The following is a 27,770-nucleotide window of genomic DNA, read 5'->3' as shown; positions in this document are numbered from 1 at the left end:
CGAAGCTGCATCTGGCGAGCCAGCGCAGCACACGGAACGCCGTTTACCTTCCCGCTGGTAAGTGGTCCCTATTTATCTACTTGCACCCGGGGGTGCTTTCGAACTGTAAGGTTGGCAGGCGCTGGGACCTAACGACGGAAGCGCACCCCGCCGCGGGGATTCGAACCGCCGACCATGCGATCGGCAAGTCCTAGGCGCTGAGGTTTTACCCACAGCGCCACCTGCGTTGGTTCTGGCTGCTTAACATTTAAATGTGTTTGTGGGAGCAGGGGTTATTGATTTGTTTTCATTCTCGTTCTTGTTTTTAATAATGTATTTTGTGTTCACATTTTGTACTGTGAATAGGACTGGGTGATATCAGCTTTTCAACATTGCTATCACCAGCCAAACATCGTGATATAGTGACACATTGCGGCATTGAATAGTTGAGGGAGGAGCAAGCTGCATTGGCTCTGCAAGGCACTGGGGTGAAACCGGTGCCCAGCACAGGAAGGAAGGAAGGAAGGAAGGAAGGAAGGAAGGAAGGAAGGAAGCAAGCAGTGGAGAAGGTAAGGCGCAGGCAAGCCCCACCCACGATATACTCAAGAAAATCCAGAATATTTACCTGAAATATGGAATTTTTCTACAGCAAAACTGTCCAGTTGTTTAGATATTCTGTTTTTTTCCTGCAAAAGAATTTCCTTTAAGGCACTTTCCCTGTATCCTCTGGAATTGAGAGCTGCTAGAAGTTGGTTCAGTTGTTCCTGAGAACTGTAAAAGCACCACCGGTTTGGCTTATGTATTGGCAACGACACCTGTACAGTAGCACCAGTATGGAAATCTTGGTGACTGTTAGAGGTAGATTCTGTCTTCAAAGACTCTGAAGTTTTAGTAGCAGTCTGAGATTTATCTGCAATGTGACTCTGTACATTATTTTGAAATGAAGACGGCCGAGGCAACAACATATCTTCTGTAAGACCAGAATAGTCTTCTTCCACAAATAATCCTGGAACAGATGGGAAAACCCAGTAGCGTCGATATAGGCGGTCCCGGCCCAAAGGAGAGATATTTGTACAGGCTGTGGCTTTCTGAATCTTTTCTGTAAGTTCCCTTTCTTTTGCTTGCTGTTCCTGTTTTAAAGCTTCTTCCTCCTCTGGAGTGAGTGGCTCACGTTTTTCACCAGTTGTCTCTATTTGCATTGCCAGATCTTTAAAGCCATTCTGTCTTTTTCCTGAAAGAGCAAGCAAAAATGTTTTATTTCTTTATTTAATACATTACCTGGCCACTCACTGACCAAAGTGACACAACTATACATAGCACAGGTAGCTTAGAGTAGCACAAGCAGGCGTTTGCCCAAACAAATAACACAAGAAAATTTCAAGCAGGTAGCAAGATATCGTAACTTCTACATTTTTCTTCTGCTCTTTTTGTACCATCAATCAACTAATGTCTTTATAGGCCCAGTGTGTGGCTTCATTCACAATTTTTATATGGAAATTCTGTCTTCTGCATGTTTCTGAACTAATTTCTTACATTTGCATTCCACCTCGCCTTCAAGGAGCTCAAGGCAGTGTACATGGCTCTTCTTCCTTCCTCTTTTATTTTCACAACAACCCTGGGAGATAAGTTACACCCAAGAGCACCTAGTGAACATCATGGTTAAGTGGGTCTCCTCAGCTCTAGTCCATCACTCTAACCACTACTCTACTGTGCTGGCTCATAAAACGAGGGGAAAGGTTTTGTACCTTAGATACAAGTATTAGAAACCCATGATGGAAAAGGGTAATGAATGAGGCAGCCTTGTATCAAACTAGATCAGTGGAATTATAAATCCATAAAAAGAAATGAAGCTCTATCTAACAGGATGATGCAGGTAGTGAAGTTAACTCTACGCTTGCCTTCCATTAAAAACCCTAGAAGCAAGAACGTACAGCAATAGAAAATCAATACATAGCAATGAAAATGCACTAGAAATGAACTTACCTCCTCTTCTCTTTTTGTTTGACACAATGTCATCTTCCTCATCTGTCATAGCATCTAAGTCTTGCTCCTTTGATTCAGTTTCTTTGCTCTCTGTGCTTGTATCAAGCTCTTCCCGCTCCTCCTCACTGATACAATAGACATACCAAAAAATATAAAGCCCTCCAAGTTCAAAGAGTTATAGGGAATTGCACATGCATAGCATATTGTAACACACCATGTGTATTGAACTCCATGCATGTGTAATGAACTGTTTTACTATGTTATCCCACCTATAGTATAAAATTTGATATATATTTAACTGTTTTATCTTCCTGTGATCATATTACGTAAATATAATAACCAGAAAGCAAGATAATCTAAGAAGTTTTTATTGTTGATGGAAATAATAACCCCAGCATGTGAAATTAAGCACTAGCCTAATTATATATTTAATTATTAACAACTGATCATACCCAATTGATACGTCAATTGCAGGATTTTTCTGCTCTTCTTTCAGTTTCTCTTGCTTCTCTTTCATCTTTAGTTCTTGTCCTTTTAGTCTTTCTTCTTTTTTCTTGCGGATTCTGATGTTATACAATACACACAGATGGTTAGTTGGAGCATATAGTGTAATCAACCATTTCCTCTAATTACATCGCTCTACTGAAAAGAACAGAGACCCAACATGCAGAAGATCCTTATGTGCATCTTGATGCACAGAAATCTCTGGATGGAGGCCATGGCACATAATAAATATCACTAAAATAAATAGTACTAAAAGCTTATTGTTCAACAGATGAGCATATGTTTTGCACTTGAAAGGTCTGAGGTTCCCCCCGTCGTGGGGATTCAAACCGCCGACCTTCTGATCGGCAAGTCCTAGGCTCTGTGGTTTAACCCACAGCGCCACCCGCGCCCCATATTTCTAGTAGGCTCTTTCAATTTCTAAAATTGAATATTTCTAGTAAGCTCTTTCAATTTTAGAAGCCATGCTTCTGGAAAAGCCCCCGTTTAGCTTTATCGTGCTCATATTTGGGCATTTGTGTTCTTGTCACCTTTCTGCTGCAGCTTCTCTTTCTTTCCGGTGCTGTTCTGCTTTTAACTCTCTGAATTCTTGTTTTGCCTGTCGTAATACATCAACAGAGTCCTCAATGAAGTCTCGAGTAGAAACAAGAGTCAAAAGCTTCCCACAGAGGGCATGAAGAATCTTCATCTTCTCCCCTAATAAAATGAATACAGATTGATGCTTCAATTCAGAAGTCACAGAATAATCCTGTGAACTGGTCAGTAAAGCTTCATCAATAAAGTAAGGTATCTATTTTTAATCTGTCAGTGACCTTTGGGCTCATTAATCCATAGAGACTGACAAGATGTAAACCTAGTACAAGGAGGGTTGTGCCATTTCAGTTTAGTCACCTTGTTTTATGGCATAGTTTACCAATAGAATCTTCAACATGTTCAACTGTGTGTACAATATATGAACTTCTTGCAAGCTATTTTCCAGTCTAATCTAAACCTGATCCAAAAAAGCAATCAACTGTTCCATGCACCAATGAGCTTCTGGACTTGTGTTTTTTTTGACTATGAACCCACCCAGCATGTGCCATACAGCAAAACACTTTTGAAACAAAGCAGTTTGTTATATATAATGGGGGACCTGCTGTTCAAACACAAAAGAGCAAGTAAAAATACCCAATGTTCATATACTATCAGTAGCTCAATTGATAATGGCTAATGATTCTTAGAAAAACAGACATAAGCTCATGTAGAAAATTAAACAGACTTCCACAAGATACGTAGTGCAATCCAATGCAAAAGTAAGCCCGCTGCCTTCAAAGGAACTTACTCTCAGGTAAACCTATATAGGATTGCAGCCTAAATCACCAGCTAGCCCCAATCTTTATTATCATTATTATTTAATTAAATTTGTATAACTTCTAGGGCTAAATGGTATTAGTGGTTATGCTTCAAGAGACAAAATAAGATTGTCCTAGTAAACCATTCTTGAAAACTTCTGTCATATAACTTGACATATTAATTTGGCTCTATTACCCGATGATAGATCATACACGGAAGTACACGAGAGTTTCTTCAACAACCCAGGATTACTCAATCTTAGCTCCATGCAAGCATCATCTGTAGCATCAAATCCTCCTCGCTTCTGGTAACGATATTTAGCATTGGCTGATGTTACATCTGCACCTGATGCTAGGATATGAAGTCTGAGAATCTCAGAAAGAGTGCAGCTATCAAGATCCAAGTTTTTCAAATTGCAACCTACAGTTAACAACGGAATGAGTGTTAGACTATTTGGCTACTAAGAGTATTTAGCAAACAATGTAAATTATACTTTTTTTTTGTAAAATAGTGCAAAACGTAACAAAAAGTGAAACCCACACATACCCTGATGTAACTGGGGCCATGCAGCTGCCAAAGTTGCAACTGCAGATAGTGCAGATTTTGTGGGGTCTGCATCTTCATCCAAAGCCTCTGTTAAATCTTTAAGGAAATAAAGACTTTATTCTAGTGAAAATTAACACTTGCATTTCGGAGGCGAAGCAAGCAAGTCTTTTCTAAGCAATGCGGAGACAGCATATAAACTTGATATTTTTGTAAGTTGCCGTGCAACAAACATATGCATACTACCTAAAAGCAGAGTAAGCATGCAGCACTCCCTAAAAGCTTCTTGCATTGCACCCAACTTGACCGCAAGAGCACAAGCACACACATGCAAAGAAAGATAAACCCAGGAAATGCTCTTGTAAAAAAGGTTTACTGCAAGAAATCAAATAGCATCTTATTACTACATTCTTATAATTACTTCATTATGATTATGCCTACAGAAACGAATTATGGATGCCAGCAGCCTGTCTGTGCCGCCAGTCAGGGCTGATTTACCACATTACACATGAGATTCCATATTCTACACAGTTGATCAGTGAAGCACATTGATAAGCCAGGTTCAGAAGTTTATATACAGCGGTATTAAGGTTATCCAAGACAGAAGTTTCTACATATCACCAAAGATAGGCTAATAAGTATTATTCTTTAAGTACAGGAAACAGCAAGATGAAATACCCTTCTTTAGGAAGCAAATTCCTTATGCCTGAAGTTATTTCTTTTTCCTTTTTTTTACAGACTGAGGTCCTCTCACATCCCAGTTCAGGATCACTAGAGAGAACTACCAACCCCCACAAAGCAGAACTGCACTATCCTATACTGGACATACAGTAAGCCTCCATTCACAAAAGTTAATATATATTTTCTCTTTAACAGCTTCTGCCAAGTTATACGTGTGAATGCAGCCCAACCAAAATATGGAAAGCCATAACACAGAACTATGGGCATGCCTACCCTACAAGTGTGAGTTTGTTTAGAATGCCTCAGTCAAAGCTATGAATGATTCAAAACAAAAACTTGACTTTACAATTAAGCAAAGGAGTATTGCATCTAGAATCTTGCAGTGGGAAGTTTTCAATTTAAGTGAGTCAAAGTTTAACATAATACATGCATGAGAGAAAGGCAATCAGATACACACTAGCAATACCAATAGGTGCTTGGAACAGTCTACATACGACTAAATTACTCCAAACGGCAATAAAAGTTTCACTTGTGGGTCCGAGGAATCTCATGCTCAACAATGACTACTGATTGAGAGTGGAAAAAACACAATTCCCCCCTGCAACTGATTTGCCAGAAAGAAGTCATTTGGATTTCCTCTCAACAGAATAATGACTAAATCTTCCTTGCACAAAGGAAGAATCACATGCAGCTTTGCTTTCTCCCAAAAAACCCTTTTTCTCTGAATGGTGTGTGAGATCAAACAGAATTTTCAGATTGATGCACTTGACTCTACAAAGCACACATCAACTATATATATTTCTTTTATGCACTATACCACAACTATTATTGTACTGGTTCCAGAGAAGAGGTGTAAAAGTACTCAATTTGGGGCAGGTGTGGGGAAATTTTAGTCCTTCAGATGTTGCTGAACTACAATTTCCATCAGCCCCAGCATGCATAGCTAATGGCCAGTGATGATGGGTGTTATATAGTTTAGCAACATCTGGAGGGCAGAAGGTTCCCCACACCCATGTTAAGGGAATGCAAACACTTAATCTAGAGAAAATGCCTTTACCAGACAAATTCTGATAAAAAAATGGGAGAGCAGTGGGGGGTCCCATCAATATTCTAGTCCTCAGGGTTAAAAACAAAACATGAATGTTGGAGCAAAGATTTCAGAGTCAGACCAGTAGCTCAACTAGCTCAGTCTTGTCTCCACTAATTTGCATATACTCTCCAAGTTTCAGGGAGAAGTTTTTCCCAGCCCTTCCTGAAGATGCCAGGGATTGAATCTGGAGCCTTCCACGAGCAAAGTGGATTTTCTGCAACTGAGCTATGCCCCTTTTCTGTTTGCTCTTTTATTACTTTATTCAGATGTGACTGCTGTGTGTGGTAAAAATATCACTATAAATCAACAAACAAGCTATTTGTTATGTGGTTTCTCTTCTCTTACAAGTATGCAACAAAGGAAATAAAAATAAACCACCACCTGAGCTACAGCACACCTTGGAAAGGGTATTCAAAGTCTGCAAATGCTGCAATAGATCTAAAAGTGTGCCCTTTGGAAAATAATTACATTAGCTAAGAAGTGTGCTATTACAAATCTGGACCAGGTGTTCCAGTTTGGGGGTGACAATACTACTGTCACTGAAGAAATGAATAGTAAAGCTATGAACTGTTATGATGCCTGATTATTATTTAGCTGACACAACAAGAAGTCTTACAGCACTTTATCATGGCAAACTTTCATCCAATGAGTAGACTATAATAGTCCATAAAAGCCTTACAACAATTTTTTTAAAATTTTTTAGTTTTTGCACAAGAGCTACCAGCTACCAACACAGCTACCCCTCTGAAAGTTATGTAGCTTACACTGCTGGTGAGAAAGAAGTATCTTCTGAATCTTCAGCAAAGTTACTGAATTCTGAAGAATTTTTTTAATTAAAGGGATGTGTTAAGTTTTGAGAATTCTTGAAAACCCGCCAATGTGAAATTCTTGCTATGTCTAATAATGGGAAAGCTTGCCTTTTTAAAAAAGTTAAAAGAGCACCTGCAGTACACACCAGAATCAACGCTGCAGCTAGCACCTGACAAACTTTTGTTTTTCTACAGCAATCATGCGCACCGATGTGGAGCAATGTTAACTGAAATATTCCCGTGCATGCAAATTAGTATGCGTGCCTATTAGTATGCAAGCTTTGCATTAAGAAGCACAGTTGAAGTCTGACCTTTGGTCTCAGCATCAGCTATTTGGTCTTTGGCCACTTCTTCTTCTTCTTCAGCCATGGCTTGAAAAATGGCCGTCAAGAAGAAAAACAGCAATTCACATAGTGGACCTTCACTGTCATTTCCAACAAGAGCTTCCTCTAAAACCTCTGTAAATAAGAAGAAGTGGATTTGTTCAAACTGCTACAAATACACAGTGAAAAAACTGAAAGCTGTTCCTATGTTATGTGATTGTCAAAATATTAATCCAGTCAATACATAGAATATTTGCCAAATAGGTCAACTAGAGAAACAATTGCTGTGATCCAGCAATTTATTCCAGGCTCAAATACATAGAAAGGCAGGTGGATCATCTCTTCAATTGTTTCAAAGAAAGGGCAAAGCTCATTTTGCAGAATCCCACAGGGCAGCATGTACACTTGAAATAAATGGGGATATTTGGTCACATGCGTGCATCTGAGCACATATAGTTGCCCAGATCAGGATGATTGCTGACAAGCAGTATATAAGAAATAAAGAGCAGAGTGAATAAAACACATTAAAACTAATGTCAACTGGAGGCACCTAAGCCAACCTAGATCCACAGCTGTACTCCCAATATTGCATCATTAATGGATTCTGTTTTTTTTTTAAAAATAGTATTTATTAAAGTTTCAGAAAAGATCACAAAAGTAATCCTTCTTTCTGGGAAGGAAGAGAAACTGTTTCTTTCTTCCCCCGCAAAACAAAATCTGTAGACAGGATGTTTGCAAAATCTGCTACCCATGTTTCCTGTAGATTCAGTTTGCCTAAAGATTCACTTGCCTAAAGTCACTCCATCAGGAAACTCATCTTGAAGATCAAAGAGTTCACCAAAAGCATGGAGAAACTCCAAGACCATGACAGCATCACCAAAGATCTCAGGAGGTAGTCTGGTTTTCACTGGAGTTGGAACTGGAAGTTCCTGTGATGCAAAATAAATATTTATTGTATGTTTCAGTTATACATATGAGGTGAATAATCAACAACATACATCACAACAGATTTGGCTCATGTTTATTATGTTGAACAGATATATTTTTGATAGCCAAAAGGATTACAAGGACTACCCAGAGTGAGTGTCGGTGTTAGAATACAGGCAGAAAAATAGAGCAGAAAGAAGGTGGCAGTGGAAGAAGAAAAGCGGTGACCACATGTAGTGCAATGTCTTGTGCTGGTCTTGCCAAACTGAGAAAAAGTAATTCTCTCCCCATTAATTTCAATGGAAGGGAGAAATAATAGCTGCCACTCAGACCATGTCAGCCTCAACCCAGGATATGGTGCAACTCAATACCATCTACAGCACAACATCACCAGCATATACCACAAATTTCGCTCCATAACACGCAGTTTTTTCCTCCTAGAAAGTAAGGGGAAATGTCTGTGCGTGTTATGGAGCAAATGCCTACAGATGGCGGGGGAATCTGCTGCAGTCGTGAGCAGTCCGTGGCTCGCTTTGAAACAGCAAAGCGGGTGTAAGCGGCTCCTGTCAGCTAGCGGAGCCGGGGAGGAGGGAGAGAAGCAGAGCGGGAGTTGGCTGCTTTAAAACAACCCCTGCTCTCTGTCCCTGCCTGCAGTTTTTTGCTGTCCGATTTTGGATTAGCCACTGTAGGGGCTGTGTGTGTGTGTGTGTGCTTGAGCTATCGTTCTCTTCCTCCTGCTTCCCCTTCACTCTCCCAGCGCCCCTGCGACTTTAGAATTGACACTCTGTGTGTCTGTGTGAGGGCTCCTTCTCCTGCTTCCCATTCCCTCTCCCTACGCCCCTGCGCTCTCCCTGCACCCCTGCGACTTTAGAATTGACACTCTGTGTGTCTCTCTGTGTGTGAGGGCTCCTTCTCCTTCTCTTGCTACCCGTTCACTCTCCCTGCGCCCCTGCTCCTTTAGAATTGACACTCTGTGTGTCTGTGAGGGATCGTTCTCCTTCTCTTGCTTCCCGTTCACTCCCCCAGTGCCCCTGCGACTTCCAGCTCCCTGCGACTTTAGGGCCAGTTCTCTCTCTCTCTCTCTCTCTCTCTCTCTCTCTGTGTGTGTGTGTTTTGACCTCACTGCGCTTGTTGGGGGAGAGTGTTGGTCGCAATTTTTCTTGATTTGTCTCAGAGTGGTTACTATTGTCGTTTCCTTGCCGGGGAGGAGGGAGAGACGCAGAGCCTGCTTGTTTTAAAGGAGCAAAGCCGGAGAGGAGCCTCTCCTGCATTATTAGCAGCATCCTTCTCCACACCCCCCATGCATGCTCCTTGTCCCTTGAGTGCTTTTCCTTCCCTCCCCACTTAAAACGTGGTTACAAAGCACGGATCCACATGAATCCTCAGGATTTTTGCACTGGGTCACAATGCATAAATACACACACAAATATTTCTGGATTGTGGACTCTCTCTCTCTGAAGTTCCATTACCTTAAGATCATCACATTCCATGTCTTCTCTACGCTTACTCCATTGTTTTAGATGTTCCAGGTATTTCCTTTTCTCTTCGCGAAGCTTTTCTCTTTCCTGCAATTACACAGAAAATGACTACCAAAATAGTTAAAAACAGCTGTATTTAGATTATGCATTGGAGTAATAAAATTCAAGATAATGCCAATCCATGTACTTTTATTGGAAATCTTGTAAGAAGTTAGGTTTATAATTTAATCTAAGCAACAGTTATAATTTACTGATTATTGGTATTGCATACCGTATTTTTCGCACCATAGGGCGCACCCAGTTTTTTTGGGGGGGAATAAAGGGGGAAAAATTATTTCCCCCCCAGGCTCGAGCTTCCCCCGACCCCAGCCCCCAAACAGGCAGCTCTCTGCAAGCCGCGGGAGCGCTCCCGCTGCTTGCGGAGAGGTCCGCGAAGCCTGGGCGCGCTGCTCTCAGCGCGCGCAGGCTTCGGCATGCTGGCAGCTCTCCGCACGCAGCGGGAGCGGTCCCGCTGCTTGCGGAGAGGTCCGCGAAGCCTGGGCGCGTGAGGGGTCGGTGCGCACCGACCCCTCTCACTCTCCAGGCTTCAGTGAAAGCCTGCATTCGCACCATAGGACGCACACACATTTCCCCTTCATTTTTGGAGGGGAAAAAGTGCGTCCTATGGTGCGAAAAATACGGTAATTTTATTTAACTGTTGCTCTGGATGCTTATGGAATTTACTACTTTAGTTAAGAGAACAGATAACAAAACTAAAATATTAACTGTGTCACATATGTATACATGATTCTATTTATTTACATATCTTGGTAATGACAATAAAGGATTTTTTTTCAAAAGAAATGTATCATTTAGGTTATTACATTTATTTCCCACCTTTCCTTCAAAGAGCTCAAGGTGGTATACCTAAGATTTTTCCTCCCATTCTGCAGCCCCCTCAACAAACCTATTGTAGGTTAGTTAAAGAGAAAGTGACTGGCCCCAAGTCACCCACTGAACTTCATGGCTGATGGATTATTTGAACCCTTGTCTCCTAAGTTTCCTTTATTACTTTAGAAAAAAACCATCAAATTTTATGAATAAAAGTCCTATTTCAAACAGTATGAAAATAGCCTGTATTTGGTTAAACACAGGTAACCTAATTTTGGTAATGCCTCAACATAACACTACACACATTAAGAAAAGATTGCAACAATGTCCTGAAAATTAAACCTTGTAACTGAGAACACAATTTAGAATTTTAACTCACACTATCCAGGGGGCTTTGGATAGTGATGAAAAGCTCCATGTAGGAAACTATTTACGATTTTGCAGACACATTCTCCTTCACCATGCAGGTGAAGAAACAGCAATGTGTCCTACTCTTCTTTCTACTGTGATTCATATTCCTAAATACAGTTGTTTCTTGGAAGTTGAACGGAGTCCGTTCAACTTCCAAAATATTTGGAAACCAAAGTGTGGCTTCTGATTGGCTGCAGGAAGGTCCTGCAGCCAATCGGAAGGTCCTGCAGCAAATCGGAAGCTCCATTGGATGTTCGGCTTCCAAAAATAGTTCGCAAACAGCCATTTCCGGGTCTGCGGTATTCGGGAGCCAAAACATTCGAGAACTAAGCTGTTTGAAAACCAAGGTACGACTGTACTGGGAACCTCTAAATGTAGCTATATATTTTAAACTATTAGTGCCATTTCAAACTATTAGGAACCCAGGTGGGGAGTACCTGACCTTTTCTTTTTCTATTTTAAGTCGCTCTCTCTCTTCTTTCTTCTTCAGCCTTTCTTCTTCCACAATTTTCTTAAGTTCTTCCTTCCTTTTTTCCTTATCTTCTCTTTCTTTCTTCTTGGATTCTATAGCAGTTGTCTTTTCTCTTTTCAATTTTTCTTTTTCAAAAAGTGGACAGGAGAACTAGAGTTGTATTATTCTTTTTAAAGAAATTATTTATATAAACAACACTTCAAGATCAAGTTAATCAAATCTGGCCACCTGTGGGTGATGCCGTTACGTTCAAGGAAACAGCCCCAAACAGACATGCTATGACTACAACCCAATCACAATTACTGGGAAGTAATTATAGTTCTGGCTGTAAGCGTATGTCAGAGGGATTTATTTCCAAGCTAATATGATGTATTATGATTATACCCCACTTTTCAGGTAAAAACATAGGGCTCAATTCAACTAGCACATAAATAAAAGACAATAGTAATACAACAATGGGGGGGGGGAGAATAGTAAAGAGGAAAATCAGCAACTAGTTAAAACATGTAACATGGCATAAAACTACATAGACTAAAAAGAAAAAGAAAGCCCGGCTAAACAAAGCAGTCATAAGAGTGAAGGGGCTAAATGAACCTGTGGCAAAAAGAGTTCCACAACTGAACCTGCTAAATGAACCTGTGGCAAAAAGAGTTCCACAACTGAGGCACAGCTTCAGAAAAGGCCCTTTTGAGACAGGACTGCAACAGCTTCTTTCTTTGAAGGATAATACACTAAAAACTACAGCACTAGTTCTACAGAATCAACAAAAGCCAGCCCATTATGCATGTTTTTCATCTAAAAAAAAGCTTATTCATCGCATGAGCTTGTACTTACCCATGGCCCTCATTTCGTCTTTTTCTTTTTGGAGTCTTGCCCTTTCTTTTGCTGCACTGCTTGCATTTCTAGGACTAAGCTGCTCTTTTGCAACAAAATCCCCCTGAAGACAAAAGGAGAAACTCATGAAAGGGCAATATTTGAAAAACTAAAATCTTTTAACAGCTTGGTGGAACATATCGCCAAGTTAAAATGTATATGATGAATGAATAAAACTAGAAATGTGTTTTATTTTGTGGCAATAGCAAGTTTTGACTACTGTCTTTCCAAATGTGAAAACCAGTTTAATCCAGCCTCATTGCCTATGAGAGGCCAGGTTTTTAAGTCCCACCTGTGCCCATGGACTTTCAGGACCTTGGTATATAAATTATTATCTCTCAGAGTATTATATGGCCAACTGTGGAACAATTTTGACTTACCTAAGACAACTAATGGCAAATATGAAAAACACAGATAGCAAAGTACTTTGCCGTTTTGAATTGCTGTAGGATGCAATCCACTGCTGTTTCTTATTGAAAAGCAGATTAACAAGTACTGCGTTACTTACATGATCATCAGATGCCATCTTTGGAGGTCTCCTTCGCCGTCTGTTTGAAGGACTGAAGACAAAAGTGGGTGGATCATCAGGAAAGAGGTAGGAAAAATTCTGTTCTGCTATCTTGTATTTTGCAAATGATATTGCCTTGTAGAGAAAGATGGGGAAAGATTGTTGAGAAGGCTGCCTGCTCTTGCATGTACACACTGGCTAATAAGCTACGGTTTTAGAAAGAGACACCATTAGCCATTATTTCCTAATCAACACCACAGGAATGAGGTATCTGTAGTCAACGGAACACTCTTTAGTAAGCATCACTGAAATAAATTAATCATGAGTAAATTTGGGGTGGAGAATTATCTTCTTTTTCTGTGTCCTTTTAACACAAATGCAACATTGCAATGAAAAATACATCACCATTGTTTCAAATCAGATTCCAATTTATACGAAACCATAGTAGCATTGCACAATAGTTGGAAAACAAGTTTGGGCTAATAAATAAAAGAAGTACTTGCTACTACCACTAGAGACTTTTTTTAAATGAGTTTTTCTCATCTCTGAAGTGTAGTGCCTGAACACCTTGAGGCTGATTCATATAAAACCAGCTTGGGCTCATGCACTCCTAGTGTGCTCTCATGCTCTACTGACAGCAAGCTATTGTTTACCTAAAACCTGGGCCAGACAAGGACAGTATAGTACAGTATGTGTAGGTCTGACGACAGTCAAACCATAGTTTACCATTTCATGAAAACTGTAATTATATACTTATTTGATTTTAAAAAATTCAAGGTGGTTCACAATATTAAAGAACAGCTAAAAACAAACAATAAAGCAATAATTAATGGTAGCATCAAACTACACACACACACACACGATAACACAACAACTAAACTGGGTATCAAACTAATTTCACTGCCCATAATGTGATCAAAGTACAGTCTTGCTTCAACTTGTTTAATTATTTTGATTACCTTAATTTTAACAATGCCATCATACGAGTCACAGTGTTGCTTCAAAAAGAGCTTTAGTCTGTCACGAGAAAATAGATGTTTCCTCCGGCTATGGTACAGGACAAAAAGAAAAGGAACATGCATCAATATCAAAGATGATTCCCAGCTGAACTGGCACACTAAAATAGTTCCTAAATTTAGTTTTCAAGAGGAAACTATCCTATCAATTATTTTTTTCAGGAACTACTGTTCCTGGCAATTCTAATTAAGTAATATAAATACCAAATCATTCCTGAAATAGAGGCAAGATTAACCAAGTGCTCTTACAGTACTATAATCCAGAGATTGCCAACCCAGCATCTGCAGGCGCCAGGTTTGTAGTCCTTGTGTATTTTTTTATTTTTGGTGGGGCGAATCGGAATGTTTTGGAGGGAGGTTTTCCTTTTGTTTTGAATGGCAGACATTACGTTCTGGCCCCCTGCGAGCATAAGTGAAATGTGCATAAATGGGGGGCACCCTGCTGTGCCTCCAGCTCTTGAGGAGACCTTCTCTGGAGTTCAAAGGGGATGTCCTCTTCAGGCTCTAGGGAAGAACTCCTTTTGAGTCAGAGGCTTGAGGCTGCTCAGCTGACCCCCCACGCCAGCTGAGCAGCCTCAACTAGCCTCCAGCGGAAAAGCCCAACAGCAGCCGCTTTCCTGCGTGTCAGATGTTAGCCAGGAGGCTGAAGAGACTCAGCAAAACCCACTGCAACTCCGGCACGCAAGGAGACCCTCCCTGGAGCCCGTAGAAGATGTCCCCTTCAGGCTCCAGGGTCTCCTCGCAAGCTGGAGGAGCAGGAGGGGTTTGCTGATGCTCTTCAGATCTCTCCCCCCCACTTCTGAGTTTCCAGGGCTGCACATACATGCAGTCACATGTGAACTGAACTGAGCAGATGGGGAGATGCCTGTACATGGTCGAGACCTTGGGCTGAGAGAGTGGGAGATAGGTGTGCATGTGTGTGTGAGACAGATGGATGGATGGTCTATGAGAGGAGAGATGTATGTGCTGTGTGTAAGAGAGAGGTGTGTGTTTATATGTGTGGCCTATGAGAGGTGCACTTTGGCAAAGGGAGAGGAAGAGATGTATGTGTGCCTGTGGTCTATACTCGTACAGTGAGTGTGTACACATGCAGGTAGAGTAAGTTCAAGGATTACAACCTAGACTTTGGTTTAGGGTTGGCTTTGGGACTTTGTGCCTTTAACAGCTATGTAGCTGGCAGACACTGAACAGGTTAAGCCTTTTCCACTATGGAAATACAATTATGTACGCACCCATTCATAGTCTGCCTGTCAGACATTTTAGTATGTGTGTGGCTACTGGTTTATTTTTGAGCTATCCACTCAACATTGCTCCTCATATGCATATAGGGCAGTAGGACCATAGCCTTCAGTGCTTACCATATCTGAGATGCTTTCACTGTAACAGATTCATACAATTGTTTCTTAATAGGCTTCACTTTGTACTTGAACAAGGAGGGTTCATTTATGGCTTTTTCCTTCCTAAAAACAAATATCAATTAATTTCCTCCCTCTGAACAGTAACATTTCTGTGCAACATTTCAATGAATTAACTCTTTCAAACTACAAGAAATTAATTATGTAGTTAAATGTAATTAAAATGTACAAAACATAATACCACATAAAGAGTTTGAATATAATTAGTATTTTTAAAACCAAATGGTTGCCCTAAACAAGGAAAATATTTAATTGTATTAATTTTCACACAGACACAGCATTCCAGGCTTATATGCTGACCTGCTCTAACAAATGCACATAACTCAGGTGACCTCTCAGATTCTGGAATGGTGTAATTCGATTCCACTATAGGCAAAATGGCTGTATAGAGGTTTTACATTAAGCAACTATTCTAATCCAGGTTTTGTAACCTTTTAAAACTATCCATATTTTCCAAATATAAAACTAATCTTTTACCCATTTTGTGCAGAACTGGTATCCAAGTCTGAATCATCACTATCACTAATTACGATAGTGACTCCATCGGAATTGTTAACATGGCCATTAGCCATTCCATTTTGATGCACTGGTGCTTTAACTTCCAAAATCTTACACTGCAGTCTGAAACAAAGCAAACATAAGAACATACCATTTTTTTAGTGCAAAAAGATTTAGTTACTGGAATATATACCTAAAAGTAGTTTGCAATCCAATATCATTTTATACTAACAGACAGATAAAAAGTGGGAAGAATGTTTCAAGAGTAGAGTCAAATGTAAAGTATGTGCTCATTTCTTCTAACCCTTGGATAGTCTGTGAACTTAAAATCAGCTTAATTTTATCTATGTTCTTATCACATATCCATGTAGTTCCATAATTATGGGATGCAAACAGAGGTCTTCATGGGAAGAAAAACAGTCACTAGTGCTATTCTGCAACTGCATCAGCACTAGTGTAAGTATGTGTGGTGCTATAATAGGTGGGTATTACAGCCATTCTCATGCCTTTTGTAAGCCCCTGAAAAGGCAAAATCTTAATTTGTTTTCACTTTCCTTATGCAAAGACTATTTGCATGAAGCAAGACTATCTGCATAAAGAACAGTACTCTGAAATGAAAATCAATCCAAGAGTAGGGAGAATTTCCACATATGAGTCTTCAGCACATTGCAAGTATGAGAGTACATCTGCTATACACAGTAATACATTTACCCTATTGACAATGTCCTATTACAGCAGTCATATTAAATTATCTGTTTTGGTTTTCAGCGTTAATCACAAAGCCTCTTGTTTTTATCCAGATAAGAAAACATCTTAAAATGAATGCCTGTTATGTTACTGAGAAACTAGATATTAAACACAAGAAAGTGGGAAAATAAAAGGTTCTATGTTGTCTGTGTATCTACACTAGCAAAAAAGATTATCCTTTATTACAGTTGATGACCCAAATAAACAAGGATAACATGATTGTTGTCTAATCTCGTCTTAATAATGGCCCATTTGCTTCCTGACACATTGTAAGCCTCCATTTTTGGTAAGCATGTCACCTAATGAAGACAACCATTAAATTGTTCAATGCAAAAGGAAAATATGTAATTAACACCTCTTGTCGTAGATGTTACACTTACATACATATTGCTATTTCGGAAAAGTACAGGACATGTCTTGCCAACTGTATAATAGACCAGACTACGTTTAGCATATTAGGGCTCACTGTATTAAAACAGCTGTGTTCATTAATTCAGTTGTTTCAGTTCAGCTGCATTGTGTGTAGACTAACCCAACACAAGGACATAGGGGATGGGAGGTAAGATGACAGAAAGGGATGAGAGAAGACAACCTATAAGCTTAGGAGGAGTGGGGAGAATGTGCCAGCAATGGCTTAGCTTCGACCCATATTATAACAAGCCATAAGCCAAGAACAAACCTTGGTGAGCGCTCGAAGACAGAGCTTCCATGTTTCAAGGATTAATTTTTGGTTTCATCCAGCATAATTCGCAAGTTGATTCCAGTTTGAAACTAATCAGTTGTATACCTGAAGTTCCTGATATCCTAAGAATGGCTAGAAGATCAGGGACAAGGTATGGGCTCCTTCTACTCTCCCTTTCCTCATGTGTGAATTTCTCCTTCCCAGTTATGGTTTCATTTAGCCATGGGGTAGCATTATAGCTGAATAGCCCCAGTTATCACTAAAACCATGTTTGCTTTCTTAATTATATTTTGAAATTAATATTTGAAGTGGGTTTCCAAATTATTTTTAAAAGGAAATTAAGTTAGTGCTGATGCAGACATAATGTTTGGGACACAGAGGGGAGGAGGGAGTTCAAATCTGTTACATATTCCAAATTATTTAAACACGGTGAGCATCTCATACATCTGCATTGAGGCCATTGTTTTTTAAATGATTGAAAACACAGCAAAATAAAACATTATCATGCAGGCAGTGTGCTTTTTTATTTAGATTTATATCCCACCCATTCTATACATACAGAATAATGCTTTGTATCTCAGAAACCCTTAATCTGTCAGTCAAAATCTTCCAGATAAGGAAAAAAGGAACTGGGTTGAAGAATCTGATCTAGCTACAAATTTAACCACAGATTCTAGCCGTGTGACTAGCCAAAGCTACTTAAAATTAAGCTGTTCACAAGATAACCCCAGATTTTGTTTTCTTTATACAAGAGCCATAAATATATATCTCAACACTGGCAAATATAAGAAATACTTACCTTTCACCATTATTCCTAAGTACTGCAACAATTTCACCAACAAAATAACGGTCCTTGATATATGCAAAGATGTCATCACAAACTTCATGAAGTCGTGAGCGCTGAGTGAGGGTAACTAAGTATAGAACTGGGACAATAAGTGGCTCTGGAAAGTTCTGGAGATTTTGTAGGGCTTTCTTTTCTGATTCTAGTGCTTCTTGATAGGTGAGTCCGGGTTTACCGGTAACAGCACAACTCCACACAAGGCTATTGCACAGAATGGTTCGTTCAAAAAAGTCACTGCAACAGAGAAAGTTAAAGTAACTGAACGGGCCAAATACATGTTAAAGTATAGACAACCCCCACTTTGAACGGGGGTTGCATTCAAGGTCATCGCACGTTCTGTGAAATCACATGTAATTGGAAAAGTCTGCAAACACCCTGCTCTGCCCCACTCCTGGTTTCAAAACTTGACCTTGAGGCCAACAGTGCCTTAAAGCCACTTTCTCTCTCATATATTGGTCTTCAAATAGAATACTGTACCTCATTATGCTTTGGGGAGATGTAATCTCATTTGAGTTTAAATAAAATCAAATCCAGACCCAACATGTCTTATGTGGGACACCGATTATGTGGTACAACTGTGACTAAACCTCAGATTTTACCTGATTCATCATAGAATTCTGTTCTTCTCACACTAATCTCCTACTCACTTGCTCACATTTGATGTGGGAGTCCACAAGCATTTTTTCTTCATCTGTACTGGTACCGTCCTAAGGTTACCAATTTTACTTTGTCTCCTTCTATATCAGTTTCACTCATTTCATTTTCTTTTCAAAGGGAGCACAATCCCATCAGAGACAAGGTAAGTATGACCCGAACCCATTTAGCATGGACCCATGATTGCCATGAAGCAATGAAATACTGAGCTACTTCCAACAGGGAATGTTGAAGTTCCCAGCAATACCACCCTGGCTATCTTAAATAAGGAGACTGCTTAACAATGGTAAGGGCTATACACCAACAGAATCCCTATCCTGAAACACCCACCATAAAAAAAGCACATGCTCAAAACTATAATTAAATGAATAATGAAAACTGTAATGTTGAATGAGGCACCTGGGTATGGGAATGGAATCACTATAGCCCACTAGGCCACCTGCTACTGTTTGGAAAAACTGGCAGACAAAAGCTGGGTAAGATTTACATACAGCCAGGTCTTTGTAATATATGCCAGGTCAGCATGCTCATCCAGGATTAAATTCTGGATGGCAGCTGTCTTCCCATTAACTGAACTAGCATTCAGCTGCAAGACTTTCAACCAGGGGGACTGTCAACAAAGCAACCAAGATTCAATTGGTCTAGAGATACTAATAATATGATTATGATTTTAATGATTTGCTGCTGGACTACGGTCCATTTTATGGGCAACTACTAAAGACGGCACTTTATGGGTTCAATGAACTTCTTAGGTGGCAAAGAGTTGATGCTACAAAGATGAAAGTTTTGCCACTCTCTTCTAACTGAATAAGGAGTGGAGAAAATGCCAAATCTTCTGGTGCTACAGAAGTGTTTTATAGTAGTATAAAAATTCCTGAAACTTTAATTTAGCAGAATTTGTGGATTTGTTGTGTGGCTAGTACTGAATCTTACGACTGCTGTGACAGCAGCTAGAATTTTGATGGCCCAGAAATGGAAACAGGAAGAAATGCCGACGAGGGAAGAATGGAGAATGAAATTGATGGAATATGCAGAAATGGACAAATTAACGGGGAAAATTCGGAATCAACGTGATCAGAGATTCACCGAGGACTGGAATAAATTTACAGAGTATACCAAAAATGTATGTGAGAAGCAAATAACGCTTGTTGGCTTTCAAGAAGCTCTGTGAAAATGATGGATAGAAATGTTGCTTAAAAGATATGATAAGATTAAGATTGTTAAAGCGCAATATAAATTTAAGAAATGTGAGTAATTGTGATTATATGGAAAATTGTCAGATAGGCTGAGGGAAGTCTAAAAGATGTATATGTTAGAAGTGGATGTTAAATATGGATGGAATGTATATTGGAAACTGAATAAAAATTATTATATAAAAAAAAGAATTTTACGACTGCTATTATGGTAATTATTTTTTTAGGCTGCTTTTAGGCAAATACCTGTCCAAAGCAGCTTACAATAAAATAGACATATATATAAAATTTTAAAAAGCACTACAAGCAAAAATTGAATCAGTCTATCATCCAGCTAATGAGATTCATGCAGGTTTGCAATCACTGTAACAGAAACAGTAACCTGGGAAAGCATGCATGTCCCATGGTTTCCTTGTACCACAGAACATGGTGTCTCTCCAAACCTGACTGTTGGACTTAGCCCAAAATACCTGGCCCGAAACCCTGATTAATCTGGAGTAGCCACTTTATCTCCACCTCATTGAGCTGTTGCAAGTATATAATTGCAACACTATATATATGCATACAAATTTGATAAATCAGAAACGTAAGACCAGTTATTATGTAATGGTAACTGATGATTTTGCTTCTTTCCACAAACACGCAGCCAGGGACAATAAACCATGATCCATGGGTTAAGTATTATGTCCAAACCAGGGCCTATGGATGTTTTACTTAAATAAACCATAGTCAATAAGCAAAGAATGAACCTTGGTGATAGGTTGTAGTTTGATGGGAGCAAAACCACAATCCCCAGTTGTGTGGGGATGTGTCTCTTAAATGCATAACTGCAATTTTAGTTTTTTACTCTGTTTTTGTTTTATGCTGGTTTTAATCTTTATACTATTTAACAAGTTGCTTTGGAATACATTTTGTTAAGAAAAGCATTAAGTACAATTAATAATGACAACAATAATGACAACAATATATTGGCTGTGGAAAAGGGAAGATCCCTTTTCTATGTGTAGCCTATTAGTAAAAAAACAAAAACACAAAAAACTGCTCGGCCCACTACAGTTCCACACTATTCATGGAGGAAGAGACTTTCCATTCTCTGTGGCCAACACAGATGTGTGGTTGCCTGCCACCCCCCACCCCCACCCCCCCACCCCGTCAGAACACTCATTTGCCTACATGGAATTACTGTACTTGCTACCTCTGACTACCAGATAAACTGTTAAATACAAGAATGCATTAAGAGCATCCTGTATTTTACAAACTTATATATCCTTATCTAAGTATATCTAAAATCAGTCCAATTATTAAAATAATGTAAGATTTCTTCTCTTGCTGCTATGGTACATTTCTAAATGGAAGAATTTGATGGGAATTTTCTTGCCCCCAGATCCCTTCTCACATCTCCAACAAATGGGGGTCTAGCAATGGTTTCTTCAATGCTGAGCGAAAGGAACTCTGCACATGCCCTTATGTGTTGTTACGGAAAAATCTGTTATCAGTTCCTGGGACAACATTGAGAATTTTTATACCCTATTGATGTCAGTAGAAGAATTGTGCATAGCTCACCTCTCCAGCCAATTTTTTTTTTTGGACTTTGGCTGGATTATACATAAAGTCTTGCAAATAAAGCGGAAGAATGAAAAACATATTCCAACTTGTTAGCTATCAGAGTTCTGGATGAACACTTTTGTCCTGAAGAACTTTTTCTCCTTCCTAATATTACATTTAATATTCACATATTCTCTTCATACCTATGCCAATACTTAAGAAAAAGGATAAACTAATGAAGTTTATAAATATATTTTAAATTTAAGCTAATTGAATACTACATGCAATTACTATTCACATCATCTCCTGGGGAAACAGTCCTGTGCAAAGCTATTATAGAAACTGAAGGCTCCTCTAAACTGGGAAATATGTAATTCTTATTTTCATTAAAATCTCACCCAAAAGTAGTGCTGATGTACTGAGCTTTATTTCATTAACTAACTAGACTAGTACTTTTAGCTAATTAATTGATAGCCTGCCATTAGAGAGAATACCTTGTGGACCAACTGTCCTCCTCTTTCATTTTTAAAACCGAACAAGCCAGAGTGAAAGCCACAAAATCAACGGAACTCCTTAATGCATGGCAATAAAGCACAATACTGAGATACACAGCTTTAGCTAAACCAGCACATTCAAATGCGTCATCACTTTCCCCTGAATACGCTCAACTATTGTACTTGCCAGCGTTAGAAGAACCCTGACGGATACTACGGAAACAGAATTACCACCCCCTTTGGAGCTTAAGAAACAGGTGCCGACGAGTCCTACTCGCACGGGTGGAAGTTTAGGGTACTAAAACGCCTAGTGTGTCGAAAAGAGGGCGAAGGGGGGAGGTTTCAAAAGAGGTTTGAGGGGGGTCGGGCGCTTTTAAACAGATAAAAACCCGACTCAGTTGCACTATGAAAGGAGACGGCAGGAGGGGCTGTCGATGTTTTGAACTCAAACCCAACGGAGGCGCATTTGGGAGCGGGAGGGCGGCTACAGTAGGCGGCGCGTTTATTCCCCGTCCTGCCAGCTGCTGGGAAAACAATAGTGTGCGCGCGGGGCGGTTAGCAGCGCCCGTCCGGAGGCTCCCTTTCGCGCCGACCCCAATGCGGGGTTTATACGACGCGGCCGGCCAACCGGCCGTTGATTTCTGTGAGGCAGTTTCCGCGCTCGGATTCGGTCAAACGCGCCAAGTCGCTTCTACAAACCGGAGGCAAATGAGAGCACCTTACGAAAGGCCTAGTGGAAGCCGCTTTGACATGCGGCGGGAGGGGGGGGGTCTCGGGATACCAGAGGGACAAGGACGGCGGGGAGAGGGACCAGACCCGCCCCCCACCGCTTGCCACAAACTTTATTTCCTCCTCTCGCCCTCCCCCCCCCCCGTCCTGAGGGGAGACACAAGAGCGCGCGCTAAAGGACAGCGGGCAGGACCTGGCTCGACGCCCCCTCCTCCCCTCGGAAGAAGGGTGGTCAGGGGGTTTCCCCGACCTTTCGGAGGGGGATTCCCTCCCCACCCTCTTCTTTTCCCAGGCCAGGTGTCAGCCATTTCCCGCCGCCTCCGCCGCGCTTTCCTGTTCAAATCAGCCCGCCAGAGCCCACGAGGAAATGGGGGGGGGGGGAGAGAGAGACTTACTCGTAGTTCCTGAAAATCTCGTTGGTGACCTTGCAGTAGAAGACGTGCTCGTCCGGCCGAAGGTCAGCGGGGGGCTTCTCCCTCACGAAGGGCTTTCGGTGTAACAGTGGCATCGCCCGGGTCCCGTTTCTAAGTGGAGTATATGAGGAGTAGCGGGGGGGGGGGAGAAAGAGAGAGAAAGGAGGGCGTCAGGTCGAGGCGAAGAGGAGCGGCGAAAGCAGCAGCAGGAGCAGCCCGAAGACGGTTCCTTTTGTGTGCGTGCGCCTGACACGCCGCTTCCTCGCCTGGGACTGAGCGAGCTCTGTGTGCGCAAGGGAGAGAGCGAGAGCGGATCCTTCCTTTCCTCCCCCGCTTCTCTCTCTCTCCCCCCCCCTCCCCTAGGCCGCCTCACAATGGGGCCATGACGCCGAACAGCAGGCGGCGGCGGCGGCAACGACTACTCCCTCCTCCTCCTCCTCCTGCTACTACTACTCCTCCCCCCCCCCTTCCTTCTCCGCCGCCACACAACGTGCTCGACAGACCCGGGGATTCCCCTCCCCCGGTGTCTAAGGCCTCCCCTGGACTCACCGCCTCCCCCCCCCCGCTCCGCCCACGGGGGTCGCCCTCTGACCGGCCCGGCGCGCTGTTCCGCGCACCTCCTTCCGCTCTCTCTCTCTCTCTACAAAATGCCAAGCAAACAGGGAAGAGAAGGAGGGCAAGTCTTTTTGATCGCTTATCTACTTTCCCGGCCAGCTTCTGTCGGGACTCTCTCCTCTCCCCCCCCCTCCCTTTCCTCTCTCTTTCTCACACCCCCCCCCCCCCGTCTGATCTGATGTTTAATGAGGGATCCCCTCCAGCTGAGAGGCTGTTAGATGAGCCTTCCCTTCCTGCTGTCAGGATGTACACGAGAGTGCCTCCCCCCCCATCCTCCTCCCCTGTCTTCCCGGAAAGGTCTGTAAGGCAAATTGACCCTCCTGAGACAGAGGTAAAGGCTGCACCATCACCTCCTACCTGATTAGTAATTCGATTGCCCCTTCCGCCCGGCTGGTATCTGATGAGTCTCCCCTCTTTTATTTCTGCCCCCCACCAACCCCGCTCCTCGGAAGTTTTTGATCTACTACTTCAGCTCTCAATGAGGAAGAGCTGTTGGGAGGAGCTTTCGACTTCTTTCCCCTACATCTTTATTGGCCGATCACCGCCTTTCCAGCTTGTGACACGCAGGAAGACAGAGAGCTACATTATTAATTAATGGTTGAGGCGCTCATCCTCCATTTTTGAATTAGCAGCCCCAAAGCTCAGTGGCGTGTGTCGAGGCTCTTAGAGGCCTAGCCTGGTCATTAGGACTCGTCGTTAACCCTGGTACCCAGAGAGCAGGTTGGATAAGGTTTGTTGGTTTTCTAGTAAAAGATACTTGGAAGCTAAAATAATATGTGATCATTGCATTCTAAGAAGAAAATCAAGTATCTGATACAGAATGTACTTGCAGAATGTTGTTTCTGTTCGTGGTTAAACACCATCATGTATTTCTAACAAATCAGGGAATAACCTCAAGCAAAGCCAGGTCCTTAACCTGGGTCACAGGTCACTATTTTTAGGTATGCTATATGTCTGGACATACCCGGTATTCAGCCCTCGTAAACAACATCTGCAGAAATGTCAAGGAAAATCCAGACATATGGCAGCCTATGTCTGTAGATCTTGTAAAAAATGACAACTGGACAAAACTAAAAAAAGTTCAAGAACTTGGACACACACACCCCAAAAAGCCCATCAACTTTGCTAAAAAAAAAAAGCATAACTTTTGTGTCCAGGTTTTCCACTTTTTGAAATATGACAAGCCTATTTTGAGCACTGATGTTGGAATTTTTTCAAAGTTGTGAGGATTCATCAACTAGCTACATATACACAGATTATTCCATGGCAATTGTTTCATATTCAAATCTACAATAAATGCTCTCCTATCCCAAGCCATCGTGGGTGGCGCTGTGGGTTAAACCATAGAGCCTAGGATTTGCCAATCTGAAGGTCGGTTTGAATCCCTGCGACGGGGTGAGCTCCCGTTGTTCGGTCCCTGCTCCTGCCAACCTAGCAGTTCAAATCACGTCAAAGTGCAAGTATATAAATAGGTACCGCTCCGGCGGGAAGGTAAACGGTGTTTCTGTGCGCTGCTCTGGTTTACCAGAAGCAGCTTAGTCACAGTGTACTTATCTGGTTTTCACAGTGTACTTATCAAAACACCACCCTGTGTCTCCCCCTTGCCTGTTCAATCCAGTTTTACCATTTTGGGTAGGTGGGTGTGACTTACTGGATTTTCCACAGAAACACTACATCTGAATTAAATGAAGAAATAATGTAAGACAGTACTTGGATGAGAACTATATTGCATGCAGGATCAACCCCAAGTCCCTTATTCACACGTGAAAAGTGTTAAAATAGGGAAGCAGTAATACACACGCATTGCATTTCCAGAGTTCTTGTTCATAAGATAAGAGTTCTGGTTTTAAAACACACATATCTTAAAAGAATGTCCTCTTATACATAAAGCTAATTGAACAATTAAAATTAATTCATACCAACTGAGATCCTAAAGCTGTTTTACCATTTGTCATGTAAATGCAACCATTTAAAACAAACTAACTGCTGGTGTTGATGAGACCACATTACAATGATACTTAAAACTCAGCACTCGCCTGTTAGCTGTCAGGCCCAATTAATGGTGTACAGATGTACAAAGCTTTGTATGACTTTTGAGCCCAAATAACTAAAGGGGTGTCTTCCCAATAACTACCAACCCATCTTTTAAGACTGGTGAGAATGGTCCTGCTCATTGTTCAGTTGGTAAGCATGGCCTGTGAGATGATGACAGCCCCCATTTGTGGAACTCCCCTCAAGGTGATGCTTAGTTGTCTTCCACCTTGATAAAAATGAGGTGCAAACTTAAGAGTGGTTATTGGCATCTGTCTGTCTTGGGAGACAATGGAAGTATGCACCTTTGAGAATGAGGTCTAACTGTTGGAAGGTTGCAGCGCTGATGCAGGAAGAGACATGTTTTGTTACAGCTGGGAGCAGATGAAGGTGTCCAGTTGTACTGCTGCAGATGCATCATGGCACTCTTCCCAGCGGTCATTCCTCCGCTGGTCACTGCTATGGATATGTGACTTGACTGCCTGTCTCCAGGCACTGTGGTCATCTGCAAGGGATTCCCACATGGCAGGGTCGATGTTGCCAGCCTTCATGTCATGTCTGCAGACATCTTTGTAACGCAGCATTGGTCTGCCAATTGGTCTGGTGCCAAAAGCCAGCTCCCTGGAGAGCACATCCTTGCGGATCCTGCCAGCTTCCATTCTGGGGGCATGACCAAGCCAGCCACTTTTGGAACAAATGGAATGAAGAATAACTGTTAAAAGTTTTATTGTCTACTATATATTTTAATTAATATATTAATATATTGTTTTACTGTATTTATTATAATTTATGGTGATTGTTAGCCACCCCAAACTCCTGGAGGAGAAAACAGGACCTAACAATAACTAAATATTCACCAAGCAGTAAGCACTACGGATGCCAGATGGTGAGATGTTACTTTTGAATCAATGGGATTAGACTTGGGCTATCAGAGCACTGGTATCAGTCCCAAAAAAAATCCCTCTCCTCATCCCAGGTCTTACAACTGATTCTTTATCCAGTTCATATGCTTAGGACAGTTTCTGTTTTTCTTTTAAAATCCCAAATTGTATTTCTTTTGGTCCTCACCCTGCAAGTAGGTCTAGGTATGGCTTTTCAGTAGCTTATTGGTTTTTCAGTAGCCAGTGTTGTGTAATGGTTAGAGTGCTGGACTACGACCTGGGAGAGCAGGGTTCAAATCCCCACTCAGCCATAAAGCTCACTGGGTGACCTTGGGCCAGTCATCATCTATAATCCTAACCTACCTCACAGGGTTGTTGTGAGGGTGAAATGGGGAGGAGGAGACCCATGTACACCACACTGAGCTCCTTGGAAGAAAAGGTGGTGAATAAATGGAACAACTAAGCAAATAAATTATCAGGCTTATTCAATGGAATTTTACTTCAAGCTAGTCTGATGATCCATTAAATAAATATTTATTTTTCTGCATCTTTATAAGGTTATGCCAGAAAGGGTTACTTCTTTACTTGGTACAATAGTGCAGCCAATTCCAATGTTAAAATTTAAACAGTTTAAAACCCAAGTATTTAATTTTTGTCTGTTCCATTGAAATGGATTCAAAGTAAATGGGCACTTGGTGGTAGCACAACTATAACACTTAATGCAATCTAACAGTGGGCCACACCCATGTTGATTGGATCTTGTATTCACTTTACCTACTGCTCAGAGGCCTTATGGCTTTTCACTATGGAGACCACTTCATGTAGCTGATGAAGTGAGTTCTGGCCCATAAAGGCTTATATAGCAAGAAACTTGCTAAAATACAGAACAGTTTTTATAGTGTTTTCTACAACACACTAACACAGCTGGGATCCTAAATATACACAAGTCAACTTCAAATATGCAATTTCTGCAAAAGTTCATATGCAGCACTTGAGACATTTTATTTACAATGATGCCTTAAATGAGAATTTTGTTGTGCTTAATTGCACAGGATGGGTTGTTTATAGACGAAAGCCCTGTTCATACAAATAGGGTGGGGGAATAAAGTCTTCAGTCTGAACAGTTAGTTGCAAGTTCCTTGCTGCAGCAGAACTATGGGCCTCAAACTGCCTTGAAGTGGTTTCAGAACAGTGGGTTTGTAATCACATAAAGTTACAATTCTGTGCACA

General features: G+C 41.2%; 1 protein-coding gene across 9 annotated transcripts in view; it reads right to left on the bottom strand.

Annotated features, from left to right (window-relative positions):
* The window catches only part of BAZ1A (bromodomain adjacent to zinc finger domain 1A), a 43,254-nt gene extending 18,871 nt beyond the window's left edge, over positions 1–24,383 (bottom strand). The window contains exons 1-18 of one of the 9 annotated variants that reach the window (XM_083505957.1): positions 23,986–24,383; positions 22,996–23,124; positions 17,941–18,219; positions 15,692–15,835; positions 15,158–15,259; positions 13,743–13,830; positions 12,784–12,918; positions 12,237–12,339; positions 11,373–11,527; positions 9,641–9,736; positions 8,035–8,173; positions 7,233–7,379; positions 4,345–4,440; positions 3,994–4,218; positions 2,997–3,162; positions 2,415–2,525; positions 1,963–2,087; positions 605–1,210 (exon numbers count right to left, since the gene is read on the bottom strand). In XM_083505957.1, coding sequence (XP_083362083.1) covers positions 605–1,210; positions 1,963–2,087; positions 2,415–2,525; positions 2,997–3,162; positions 3,994–4,218; positions 4,345–4,440; positions 7,233–7,379; positions 8,035–8,173; positions 9,641–9,736; positions 11,373–11,527; positions 12,237–12,339; positions 12,784–12,918; positions 13,743–13,830; positions 15,158–15,259; positions 15,692–15,835; positions 17,941–18,219; positions 22,996–23,108 — 2,830 coding nt within the window. In that variant the 5' untranslated portion in view covers positions 23,109–23,124; positions 23,986–24,383. Of the gene's footprint in view, positions 1–604; positions 1,211–1,962; positions 2,088–2,414; positions 2,526–2,996; positions 3,163–3,993; positions 4,219–4,344; positions 4,441–7,232; positions 7,380–8,034; positions 8,174–9,640; positions 9,737–11,372; positions 11,528–12,236; positions 12,340–12,783; positions 12,919–13,742; positions 13,831–15,157; positions 15,260–15,691; positions 15,836–17,940; positions 18,220–21,210; positions 21,229–21,871; positions 22,038–22,995; positions 23,574–23,985 lie in introns of those variants that run through there. The other 8 variants (XM_083505959.1, XM_083505964.1, XM_083505960.1 and 5 more) reach the window with 8 other exon arrangements.
* Between the last annotated feature and the right edge of the window lie 3,387 nt (positions 24,384–27,770).

The sequence above is a fragment of the Podarcis liolepis genome (genome assembly GCF_965112155.1).
Source record: "Podarcis liolepis genome assembly, chromosome: 1".
Classification (NCBI taxonomy): Eukaryota; Metazoa; Chordata; class Lepidosauria; order Squamata; family Lacertidae; genus Podarcis; species Podarcis liolepis.
This window is presented reverse-complemented; position numbering and strand designations above follow the sequence as displayed.